Below are 12,657 nucleotides of genomic sequence, written 5' to 3'. Positions count from 1 at the left end.
TGACGTCCGTCATCTCGTCAGCCACTCAGCCAACCAGAAGGAAGAGATGCCACCCACACCACCACACCGCCTGGCCAATCGGGTCCATTTAGTATTTTTTGTTAGAGTTACTTTAATTGATATATATACGAGTATGATGTAAATGCGGAGAGGGGGTTTCTGTGGGTCATTTCCTAGCTGGAGAAATAAACCATCCTTTGAACTCTTGCAGCCGGGTCTCAGTGCCTCCTTCCCCGACAGGGGTTTGTGTTGGTTATTTTATTTTCTCTCACACGTAGTAAGCCGGGGAAAGGCACCTACAATATGATTTATGCACCAGAGTGAGGGGAGCAGAGCATGAAGCTGTGGCTGGCTTTACAGGACAGCTCTTCATAATGTGTTGCTTTTCTAAGGACCAGGTTGACATTTAGGCCCTTGTGACATGGTCCTGCCAAGCTCATGCGAAAGGGTGGGGTAAACCACAGGATCCTACCCACACTGCTCACCGGCTGTGATTCATCCAACAGTTGGTGGTAGCCGGTCGCCTCCGTCGTTCCATTTTCCAACCCCTAAAGGAGGCGTGAAACTTAGTCACAGATGCTATAAATGAATGACATTTGGAAACATTTCTTAGATATCGAACTGTAACTACAGCCAGAGTATGAAAATGGGTATACAGTATTTGGTATCTGATGAGAACAATTATCTGTCAAGGGTATACAGATTTTCCACCCAATATCTTTGCTCATTTCCTGTGTGCTACTTTTGATATTGAAACTACAGAGACTTGTAACTACTTATATAATGTCATGCAAGTGGATTGTTTTACATCTTTATTATGTATTCAAGGAAACATTTGTATTGTAAATTAATTCTCAATAAAGAAAGCATGCAATTTAGTTTATATCAGTGTAAAAGCCATCCAAGTAAAAAACGAACATCCTTTTGCCAGAAGCAAACTTGGAAAACTCTCATGACAACAGGGATGCCAAGGAGCCTTTGAGTAAAAATTTATATCAGAGTGCTTGCACTAAGGGAGGCAAAAAAAACAACATTATGCTCGGCATTACTCGTGTTAGAAATGGTAACATTCTCGTGAAATCAACCATGAGCAAATTAAATTCAATTGATATTGCCTTACCATTCACAAACAAGCGTAACACTTGTTTTTACTCATGTGTGGGCATGTTGCTGATGAAGCCATTTTCCTGGATATCCACAATAACATTGTATGGCACACCATGTAGAAGATTGTATTATACAAAAGACCAATAGCTTCATTGGCAGTTTTGGACAGTGGCGCAGAGCACGTGGAGGCTAGAGGTTTCCAGGGCCCCTGGAAGAGACCCTGCAGGCAAAGGCGTCATGAGGTGGCACTACAAGAAATAACAGTACTGAGTGGATGGTGAAACGTTTTCTGTCAATGACTTTAGTTCGCAGCGTTGCTTATTGAGCAGCAGGCAGAGAAGCAGTGAATGCCTCTTGTGTGAGGGGTGACAATTTACATCGCAGTGTGAAATAGTCTCCTTCGGAGCACCCCTCACGTGTGTAAAACGGTCTGGTCTTGTAGATACCTCCTGTTCCCTTTGCAAGGAGGCTATTCCATCCTCTCCATTATTGTATTAAGGAATGCCCTAAAGCGGGTGTCACTCATGTAAAACCTAGAGAGAGATGGAAGAACTCCGAAGACTACCGCGTCCATTGTAAACTGCTGAGCCCGTCCTGGCGTTTAGCCTACCCTCACAGTGCAACTGCGTTGATGGGGGGGGGGGAATTACAAAGGCTGCACAAGACTAAAGCCCGAACTTGTGAGTTGCTAAGGTAACCTGAAAGCATAGTTTCTGTAGTCTTTGAATACAATTCGTGTAAATATGCAGCCTTTTCAGTGTCAGTGGCGTAGTCCTCAATTTCTCTGCTTGAGGCTGTTAAGCTATTTGGGACTGACCGGAAGGAGGGGCTGAGAGCATTTTATTTGAAGTCTACGAACGAACACATTTGAAAAACAGACATGTGTCCTACCCCATTGTAATAACAATAATAATGTGTTCTTATTTAGGGCTTCATGCTGGATTCCTATAGCTTCTAAGCATTGTAATGAACAGGTATTATTATTAACACAATTAAGGCTACTCAGTTTTCCGACCACAGAATGATGAAGGGCGAAGTCGTCCCTGCAGCAGGATTCGAGCTTGCAAAGTGCATGTGAGAGGTGTGCCCCAAACCTGTGACCTTCGCCTATTTACCCTCACCTTTTCGGGACAGAGCACTTCCTGTGATCTAACTACTTCCTTGGCAAACGTTAGCCCCCAACAGAGAAAATGTGCAAGTTGGCCGCCATACACACAGTACTAGTTTAACACTTGCCAAGCTACCATGGAGACACATTAATGTTAACTTTTGCACTGACATGCATACAGAGGGGTGTGCAGTCTAAAACATACAAAAATTGCAAACTGTGGAACAAGAAAAGCTAGGCTCAGTGTCAGGCTGCCACCACGTAAACACGTGTGATCCTGGGCAAATCACTCAACCTAAACGGGCCTTATTGCCTTTGGCTACCAAAACTGAGATTACAAGCCATTCTGTTAAGGGTGCATTACACAAAAGGCCACACTCAAACATGCTTGAATATACCAAAGTGCTTACTCGATACATGAAATACATCGAGCACTACAATGATGTGTGGGCAAATGGGGGGATGCCTGGATCATGGTCCATGACTGCAGAAGGAGGCTGCTAGCTAGTATGCGAGTGGGGTGTTAGGGGCTTATTGGATTTTGTCATGGCTTACCACCTGCCACAAATCACTGTAGTTCTTCACCCCTCTCTGCCAACATCATCCAGGATATGTGGGAATGGCTCCTGCCGCTCTGCCCCCGCCCCCACCCTTCTCCTAACCAGACAGGAGCGTATGAACCAATTCAGAGTTACTGATTTTATCAGCCTCAGAAGGATGAAATACTGTTGTCGCTCATCCTAGACACACACTTGTGACCTGCAGTTTGCAAACAGCTCTCTCTATCAGGTGTAGCAAGCGACTGAAGTACCTTAAAAATTAAAACATAAATGTTCTATTTTATGAGTTTAGCTACGCAAGGATAGTTGAACAAAATAGTTGATAAATGGAAGAGAAAGCAGCGTAAAAATCAAAAATTGAGGAATGCTGGGGTTTCAATTAATCAAAACCCGTATCATTGCTCTAGACAGCCTATCCATATCAATACCCTACCAAGCATGTGCCATTACAGAAAAGGACCAGCCTTGCACATATGATTCCTGGTCGTGTCACGAAAGGAGCAGTGCAGTATGAGCAAGGCCGCCTACCTTCTGCAGGAGAGCAAAGGCAACCCCAGCCATGTTTTGGCCTTCTGGAGCAGAAGTTAAATACTACAGATGGCTGCCCTGAGTATTATCAGTGGTTATGATTTATTAAGAGTATTCCATCCACCACTTTTTTGTTTTAAATTGTCTCCTTCAAAGAGTGCATGCTCAGATGTGGGACCCTTGCTGGCTAAGTCCTCATTGATTAGGTCCAACAAGGCGGAACCTTGTCTGAGGTTGCTTGTGTTCATGTGTGGGGGGAGGGGCTGGGGAAAGGGGGAGACAGGAACTAGCAGCTCTGACTGCATTATTCCGATTGGTGGCAAGACCAGGGTTGGTTTGCAATAGTTGCTGCCCTTTTGTAATAGTGCAAAGTGCCAACATAATCATGTTTGTAAAGGGGTCCAGAGCAATGCAATTGGTTATGATCCATGTAAAATCTTAATTCATCACTTAGTTTTGGTGGAAAGCGGAGGGTCATTTGAAAGAGAAAAAACAAGTCCTAGACAGTGTATCACCCCGTGCTAAAAGAATCTTTGATGTCACTTCCTGTGATGTCTTGTAGGGCACCCTCCATGAAATCATCTGGGGTAAGATTGTGCCAACCCTCACACCTCCTGCCTTCACCTCGTGAATTTAAAAGTTGCCAACCTTAACCTTGGTTACTTTATGTCACCCGTGTGAAGCGTCGTTTGTCTGGTAAAGCGCATGTTTTTATTTGTGTTTTGTTCCTTGAGCCAATGCCTTTAAATTGGAAGGGCCACCCCATACTGTCCCAAATATATCCTTTTCAGTCCTCAATGCGGAGTCCAGTTGCTCTTCTCTTCCTGCGATCACAACTTTTTTAATAGCTCTTATTACTGTTGCTGGCCCTTTGGTGTACTGCGAGAGCCAATCGCGTGCCTCCTCTAAAGACTGGTCATCTGAAGATAAAATGCCGTCAATCAGTCCCATCTGCAGCGCTTGGGCAGGTTCCACCTTCAGCGCAGCACTCAACAAGCGAAGCGAATGCCGACCTCCTATCACCTGAACTAGCCTGGCAGCTCCACCCCAGCCAGGCACTAAACCCATGTGCTTGTGTACAAATCGAATCTCGCTGTTCGGTGTCATCAGCCTGAAAATGAAGAGCAGTATAAAGAAGAGAGACATATTATTATACACTTACTACCATCATTCCTGTAACAACATTTTCAAATGTACATAACAAAGAAGCATCTCGCCTGTTACATTCACTTTTGAGCAGTCGATCTGAATTTCAGTGCCTCCATTAACACACTCTCTCAGCAGTTTGTACCAGGATTTTGTAGTAAAGCTCAATAAATAGGATAGTTAGGCCAAAGATGCATGCATAGCCCTTCCAAAGTGTTTCGATGAGCCCTATTTATGCCTTCCGTTGCTGGGCAACCACCCATCCGTAGGGCATCCTGACTAGTCTAGGCAGAGGGAATCGGGAGAGAGTGAATTCAGGGGTATCTTCGACTACAAGGGACGTTCAACAACTTGCATACACAAAATATCACAGTAAAACAAAAATGTGTTACAGGAAGAAAGCGGCAAATCCATCTCAGAAGAAACGTGCGCTGAACAATAAAATAGCACAAAATTACGAGATTTTGAGTAAGGAAAGGAACATGGATTCATGGGCGGACAAACTAACTTCGAATCGACATTGGATGGTTAAATGACCACACCTCGTTATGGTAGGAATAAGACTCCAGAATAATCCACGGTCAAGGTGCTTGTTCTCAGATACTTATTGTGCTGAAGGTACTCTGGCAAGTTGCTCTCCCCAAAGCATACAGTGCTACAATCCGTTTAAGAGATGCATCCAAGAATATTAATTACTTGCATCTTTTTTTAGGTCACCAAGTCTAATGACTTTAGGACCAACCTTTGCTTTTAACCATGCTATTTTGTTTTGTTTTGCAGAGTCTGCCATGGCTCATGTCTTATAATTTTAGGTACTTTGGAAATTGTCATATTTCTTTTGGCCTTTAATTGAACCAACATTTTTGGTTCACGTATGTCAGGCATTTCCTCTGTCAATCCGACAGATGGGACAACATTCGTAGCCAAATCTTTTCTCTGTGCGCTGGTGAGAGGAGATGAAGACTCGACACACACTGCTTTAGAGACGGTCAAAAACAGGGTTGTCCCCCAGAGCAGCCAGTCATCCCACTACTGTTGTTGTGTCATCAGCTCATGTCTTGGCTGTGTATAAAATGGCAACAGCATCCGTCATGCGTGAATTGTACATTCATATACAATTTGAAATACATGGGTGGTTTCGAGAGCGGGTGGAGGGGTTAGCTATCTGAAATAATTTATTAGTGGGAATATTGGTTGCTTGGAGTTTTTCCATGCCATAACGGTCTATCTTCTACATTACTGCCATTTTTGGGAAAAAGTTCAGAAATCACAAAACGTATCTAACGTATTTCTTTGAAAAACAAACACAATAGAATGTTCAGCCTCAGGAAGCTAAAAACAGATGGGAATGTCACTCCTCAAAGGCAGAAAAAAATTGTGTGCACGAGGTTGCATTTTTGGATAGCATGTAAGAAAGGTCTAGGTTACCACCCTGATGATTACATTAAATAGTACACTGTGACTCCCAAAAGCAACATACATTGCTTCATCACCGATGGACTGTGCACGTCCTCTTTCCAGAAGAGTCCTACCAGAGGTGTAGCCAGGATTGTCTAACAAGTGGAGACTGTGTTATGTTGTAGATCCAGATGCTGTTCTTGAACGATGTGGGTTTGAAAGCAACGTCAGAGCCAGTAGAAGTTTGTCCTCCCCGGGAGCGCACCTACCTAGGGGCTCTCTAAATAAATAGCGTTTTACTTAAATCACAGAATCCTGTGACGTCTGTACCCCCACACAACAATTGGCGACAAGGAGCAATAGCCTCCAGAAGAGGGTGGACCGACACCAGTTTCACTAAAGGTGCCATACACAAACAACGGAACGGAAGAGCTTCGCAACTTGCTGAGCCACCAACAAGCGCGCCACAAGGCCAGGTACCTGTGAAGTGCAATAAAGGGGTTGGCTTCAACAGGGTTTCAAAAGAATTACACGTGAGGAACTTACCATGCATCACAGAGCATTTTCCAAATACAGAACTCACGCGCATAACGATACTTCTAGAAACATTAAAGCAATGGACCTAAAAAACATCCTATACGTGCCAGCCATCTTGTTTTGAACACTGTTTTCAAGTGTCGCCATGGCAACAGTATACAGACGCAGTGATCATTTTCAAAGCTTCACAACAATGCTGTTGCAAGGATACACAAGAATAAACACATTTGCCTGCACTAGTTACTTGCTGGACAATAACTGTATAACCAAGCCTCACAATTCATCAAGGATTAGCAGACTATATTATGTTTCACCCCTTAAGTGCCAGGGACTAGTATGCTCGTCCTTTTTGCATAGACTTGCATAATAGCCTGGCACTTACAGCAAACAATCCCAACTATCACAGTTTCCAAACACTTTATATTAAGTGGACATATCACATGAATAAAGGTGTACAGTGAACTAGGCACAGTCAACCGCAAGCAGAACAATGCAAAACACTCCTGCTCCTTGCCCATTCCTTGCAAATCCTGGTAACCCCACCACTCCCTGGGAGCAATGGATGGATACATTCTAAGTGTATTTGAGGGCAATTGGAGGAGCGAAATTCAATGATGACTTAAAAGAAGCTACTTTGTTAAACTGCATTGGGGCTGAGGCACTCAGAATTTTCCGCACATTGCGTGATCAAAACTATATTGATGAGGGATCAGGAGATTCCACCAGTGCTAGTAGCAACAGACGTTATGAAACTGCTCTTCATAAACTCTCCAGACATTTTGGAAACAAAACGAATGTGGTACTCAAGCAATATAATTTTTTTTTTCCCGGAGGCAAAATAAAGGAGAATCGGTTGATACCTACATCGCAGTTTTAAAAGGATTAATGGCTACATGCAGGTTCTCAGGTGTTGCGGAAGAATATCAAAGAGATCAATTAGTGCTCCACACTGCTGACCCTCATGTTCAACAAAGATTATGGCAGGCCAAAGATCCCACACTGGACCAAGCTGTGGAAATTGTCAGGACAATGGAATTAGGAGAGAGATGCATGAGAGCAGTACAAAGCAAACAAAACATCAATGAAATCAAATGTGTACAACCAGAAAAAGAGGAGGATGGAGAAGAAGCTATAGTAGCGTTGATAAGGAAGATGTCCACGGTCAGTGCCAAAATGAGACCCCCTGAGAAACCCAGGAGAGAGAAAAGATACATTTAGTAGGATGCCAGGGAGGTGCCACAAATGTGGTTGGGGCAGACACATAAATGGTGACAGAGAAGGCCCAGCATATGCAGCAGAATGGTTCAGGTGTGGAAACTTTGGGCATTGTGGAAAAGTCTGCAGAAATGGCAGAGGGAGAAAGGGTTCACAGAGAACATATAAAGAAAACACTCACCCAATTAATGCCAACATTAGAGCACTGGAAGAAATTGGGGGCCCAAGCAGTTTATCATCTGTTTTGAACTTCAGAGAAGAACAAGAAGATATAAAATATTAACAATCACTCCAGGAGAAAGGAGAGGTCCATGGGTATGCATGTATACAAATAAGAGACCTATGCAAGTAATGGTGGACACAGGTTTGCCGTACACTACAGCAGATCTTATGACATTTGTCAAGGAGTTGAATGGGCGTTATGAAGAATTAAGGACAACCAATGTCTGAGCCACAGGGTACGGCAAGAGCCCCATCAACATCATTGGCTATAAATGGGTCCATCTCAATTTTGAAGGCAGAGAAACGTACTGTAAGTTGTACGTGGCAGAAAATGGATCGTCGGTAGTAGGCTGGGTAGAACAAGCAGCGTTTCAGATAAAGAGACGTTTCCCATACTATGTGCATCAAATGATGACTAGAACTCAAATAATGGTTTGACATGGAGATTACCTTTAGCATACATTGAATATATTAAGATGCCTAAGGATTTTAAACATAGGATCATTATGAAGAGAGGGTCCAAGCCCATCACACACAGGGTGAGAAACATTCCATTGGGAACAAGAGATGCTCTACAAGAGGAGTTGATGAAATTGTGTGAGCAAAAGATAATTGAGCCCATCGAGGGTTCTGAGTGGCTATCCCCAATAGTAATAACACGCAAGCCAGATGGTTCCATAAGGATGTGTGTCGACCTTCGAGATCTCAATGCCAATATTTGGACTGATGGACATCCCCTACCAAATATAGGGGAGATGCTGACAACCATGAAGCCTGCTAAATATTTTAAGACACTTGACCTATCGTCGGCATACCATTCGGTGGTCCTGGATGATGACTCAAGACATTTAACTTAATTTGTCACTCCGTTGGGAGCATTCAGGTATAGGCACGCATGCCTTTTGGCCTATCATCTGCCGCTACAGTTTTCCAGAGACTGATGCAACAACTATTTGGGGGCCTTGACGGTGTATATTTCCAAGACAATATTCTTATCGCAACCATGACGGAAGAGAAACACAACGCCAAACTGTTAGGAGTTCTGCAGGTTATACAAGAAAAAGGTCTCACTCTTAAGATAGACAAATGTTAGATCAAATTGAGAGAAGTGACATATTTGGGACATCTCATTAATTCCGAAGGGATCAGTCCGAAGAGAAATCTGGTGGAAACAATATTGAACATGCCTGCTCCCTCAAATAAAGATCAGTTGCACAGCTTCCTGGGGCTAGCTGAGTACTATTCGAGATTTGCACCACATTTTTCAGACAAAACACAGCACATGAGAGCGCTCATGAAAAAGTCACTAAGGTTTGTGTGGTCTGAGGTGTGTCAAGAAGACCTAGGAAACATCAAGAAGAGCATGTTCAACAGTACAGCCCGTAATATAATATCAGTTGATGCCAGTAATATTGGGTTGGGCGGAGTTTTGGAACAGAAAACGGTACAGTACCAATTGCGTTTGCTTCGCGTGTCCTGAAGGCAGCAGAACTAAACTACTCAACCACAGAAAAGGAAGCCCTTGAAGGAAGATGGATTCTTGAACATTTTAGAGGTCTAATATGCGGCCTCCGAATAATCAGAAGCCATCGATACATGTTTTAAATTCCAAGAATCCACATTTAATATCACCTAAGATTCGCAGGTGGATTCTTGACATAATGCAACTTAATGTGAAAATTGTGTACACACCTGGTAAAACTAACATCGTTGCAGATTGTTTCTGTAGACTGCCTTGGGACAATGAAGAACAGAATGAAGATTGTGTTGATGAGAAGGATATGGAATGCATTATTGCACATATTGAACCATATTGGGCCCAAGCATCTGCAGAGGATATGGAACAAGGTTTACTGTGCCAGGTGGTACAGAAAGGTTGGGAAAAAGTTGACCATACCCTGGAGGAATATGGACAAATTAAGAACGAGATGGCAGAGTGTTAAGATGGTTTTCTGAACTCTGTCCTGGAGGGGCAGAGGGTCAGAAGGCCAGCCTAGTTTCTTGGAACAGGGTAACCTCTGGACAAGCCAGACCAATCAAGGTAGCGATCGCGGCGGTCAAGACTAGGTCTCAAGAGGGGTGAGGGTCACTGAAAGCCCGCAATGAGCACACAAAGCAAGGACACTTACAAATCACTCCAAGCAGGTGTTATATTAAAAATATAGACACATTTATTACAAGGCCTTTGTAATATTGACCATAGTAAAGAATCACGATAAAACTCAAGTAAACCAACACATCACAATCAAATACAATATATATACAATTACCGAAGGGTCTAAAGAGTTAGAAGCACAAAATATGCAGACCACCTAGATGGGAAGGAAAACAGGCAGTGCAAGTAATCGTTAGACCCAGTTCGCCTTCAGAGGCCACCTAACTAGAAGGAAGTCCGAGCCCTACGAAGAGTGGAGCCTTGTGCTCAAAAGTACCTGCACACGCTGGTGCCAACGGGCCAAGGGGAGTCTCTTCAAGGAAATCGGGCATTTCAGAGCGGTGAACAAAGGAGGGCGAAAAGATCTCCGCTACTCAAGCGCGGCCTCCACTTGCGGGCAGAAGCAGAGCGCGAGTGCGAAAAAGGCGTGCTGTTTAACACAGCGAGGAAAAGCTGCAGGCTACTGCAGGAGGGCGACCGGTTCCTAGCGTTGCTACTCACCGGTCCCCGATGCAGGCAGACCCAGGCTTCTCCGTGTCAGTTTCAGTGCTGGCAGGTTCAGATACGAGCAGGGGAAGTCTCGGCGTCATGTAGATTCCGCGGCAGCAGAAGTTAGAGTTGAGGATGTCCCAAACGCAGTGAACCCGCACAGATTGTTACCACAGCAGGGCAAAGGAGCGGCTGTGTGTATTTCAGCCCAATGTGCACTTCTCACTTCAGACCTGGGAATGCTAAGTGTATGAATCGTGTGAGAGTGTCAAGGACTCAGAATACAGCAGCAACCTGACGGCGGTGACAGAGCAAGATTCCTGGGTAGGCTGGTCAGTCCACTGGATGGCCCTGGGACGCTTCCGAAGGCTTACGTGCAGGAGATGATGACGATGCCGAGAATAGTTGTTCCCACTATTCCAAAGGGTCGAAGTACCAGTACAGGCCTTCTCGTTCGATCAGAGGCAGAATGGTCTCACAGAGCAACAGCAGCGCAGAGGAGCAGTCCTTCAGGGGGTCACCAGCGATTCCTCGGTTCAGCCTCTTGGTTGCAGGATACTTGGCTCCTGTATCAGTCATTCGTGAGAACTCAGGAGATCGACATGGTAGTGGTGTTTCCAGCCTCCTCTTATCCAGAGTTCCCTTCGCGCCAAAACGGAGAGGACCCAATGGGAGATCTGCTCACAAAACACTCACACCATACGTGGACCTATCACGGACCACGGTGGTCCCAGGCATTCAAGACACACTAGACTCTCTGGCACCCAGGATGTGCATTGGGACCAGACATCCCAGCCCACATCCTGGAGGCACACACAAGGCCTGAAGAAGCCCGCGAAAGCATCTGTGTTTCGCAGGAAAGTACATGCCCAAATAAGGAAGGCCCTGGGTCGGCTCGACCTGGGAAAGTTGAAGGGGGCAAGACGGTCAGCGGGCAGGACAAAGAGCCTCGTGGTCTGGCCATTTTGGAAGCCAGGCCACCATTTTGGGCTAAGCGCGAGAAACACGCTTAAACACCCAAAAGGAGCTCAAAACACAAAGAAACGATCGCTGCCACCAGTCCTGTCCGTGATTCACTTGACCGTTTGTTAACAATCCAAAGAGAGTGTCTAGGGCCTGTAGAGTGAGGAGACCCAAGAGAGCAGTAACTTAGTTTACAGTGCCCTCTTGTGTCATGTTGCACGAAAGCTGCAACATGAGAAAAGAACTACGGAAAACAACGTTTCCCGGTACTGACTGTCTTAAGGGCATGTCAGTTTCCCCGTAAGAATGGAGCGAAAGCCCAGAGGAGTGCGGCGGAGGGCTGCGCTTCTCTGGCAAAGTTTAGATAAGGGTGAAAACAACATCAAAAAGTTTAGGGGTTGCCACATGGAAGGAACATTACCTACAATTAAGAAATCTTTCCTAACACAGAGATGCTGTGTGTGTGTGTTCAGGAGTGATCGTGTGATTCCACCTGTTACATCAAGGAAATGAATAATGAATTTAGCACATGTAGTTCATCTTGGAAGAAATCTTATGAAAAAAAAGAGAGTGAGGGAGTGCCATTGGTGGCCAGGGATTTGGAATGAAATTGAGGGGTTGGTAAAGAATTTTCAGGCGTGTGCAGTAAGCGACAAGAGCAAGAAATTTATGGTTACACCATTACAACCTGTTGATGTTCCAAACATGGCCTTTTGGAGACATTGGATGCCCAGAAGATATATATAGTCATATTGTTGGATTACACCTCAAAGTCGGTTGAATGGGGAGTAATGAAGGGAACAATCACGAAAGGAAAAAGTGTGAGATTTTTTAAGAAGAAGCATTTAGTAGGGAAGGAGCTCCCCAAGAAATATTATCCGATAATGGGGCTCAATTTATGTCAGAGGAGAGGCATTGAACACAAAATTACCTAACTTTATCATCCCATGGCCAATGGATTAGTGAAGCGTATGAATGGGTTTGTAAAGCGTATAATAGAACTGGCCGTGGGCAACTCGTTACCATGGAGAGATACACTCAAGGAGGCATTAAATGCATATAGAATAACCATGAATTATGCAACATAAGAACCCTTTATTATGATGTGAGGCAGAGTAGCATCTAACAGGTTGAGGCCACCATCAAAGAACTGAAGCAGAATAGACATTGAAGATATTATAAAGAGGGTGAAGGAGAAGCAGAGGAAGTACCAAGAGTATTGTGACCAT

The 12,657-nt window shown here is 44.4% G+C and overlaps 1 protein-coding gene across 3 annotated transcripts in view; it reads right to left on the bottom strand.

Moving 5' to 3' along the window:
• Positions 1–798: 798 nt before the first annotated feature.
• ECHDC1 (ethylmalonyl-CoA decarboxylase 1) overlaps positions 799–12,657 on the bottom strand; it is a 362,408-nt gene continuing 350,549 nt past the window's right edge. For all 3 annotated transcript variants that reach the window (XM_069607500.1, XM_069607501.1, XM_069607499.1), the window contains exon 6: positions 799–4,414. In XM_069607500.1, coding sequence (XP_069463601.1) covers positions 4,015–4,414 — 400 coding nt within the window. In that variant the 3' untranslated portion in view covers positions 799–4,014. The remainder of the gene's footprint in view (positions 4,415–12,657) is intronic.

This window comes from Ambystoma mexicanum, chromosome 4q (assembly GCF_040938575.1).
Source record: "Ambystoma mexicanum isolate Mex_15411 chromosome 4q, UKY_AmexF1_1, whole genome shotgun sequence".
Taxonomy (NCBI): Eukaryota; Metazoa; Chordata; class Amphibia; order Caudata; family Ambystomatidae; genus Ambystoma; species Ambystoma mexicanum.
Note: the sequence above shows the minus strand (reverse complement) of the source record. Positions and strands in the feature narration are given on the sequence as shown.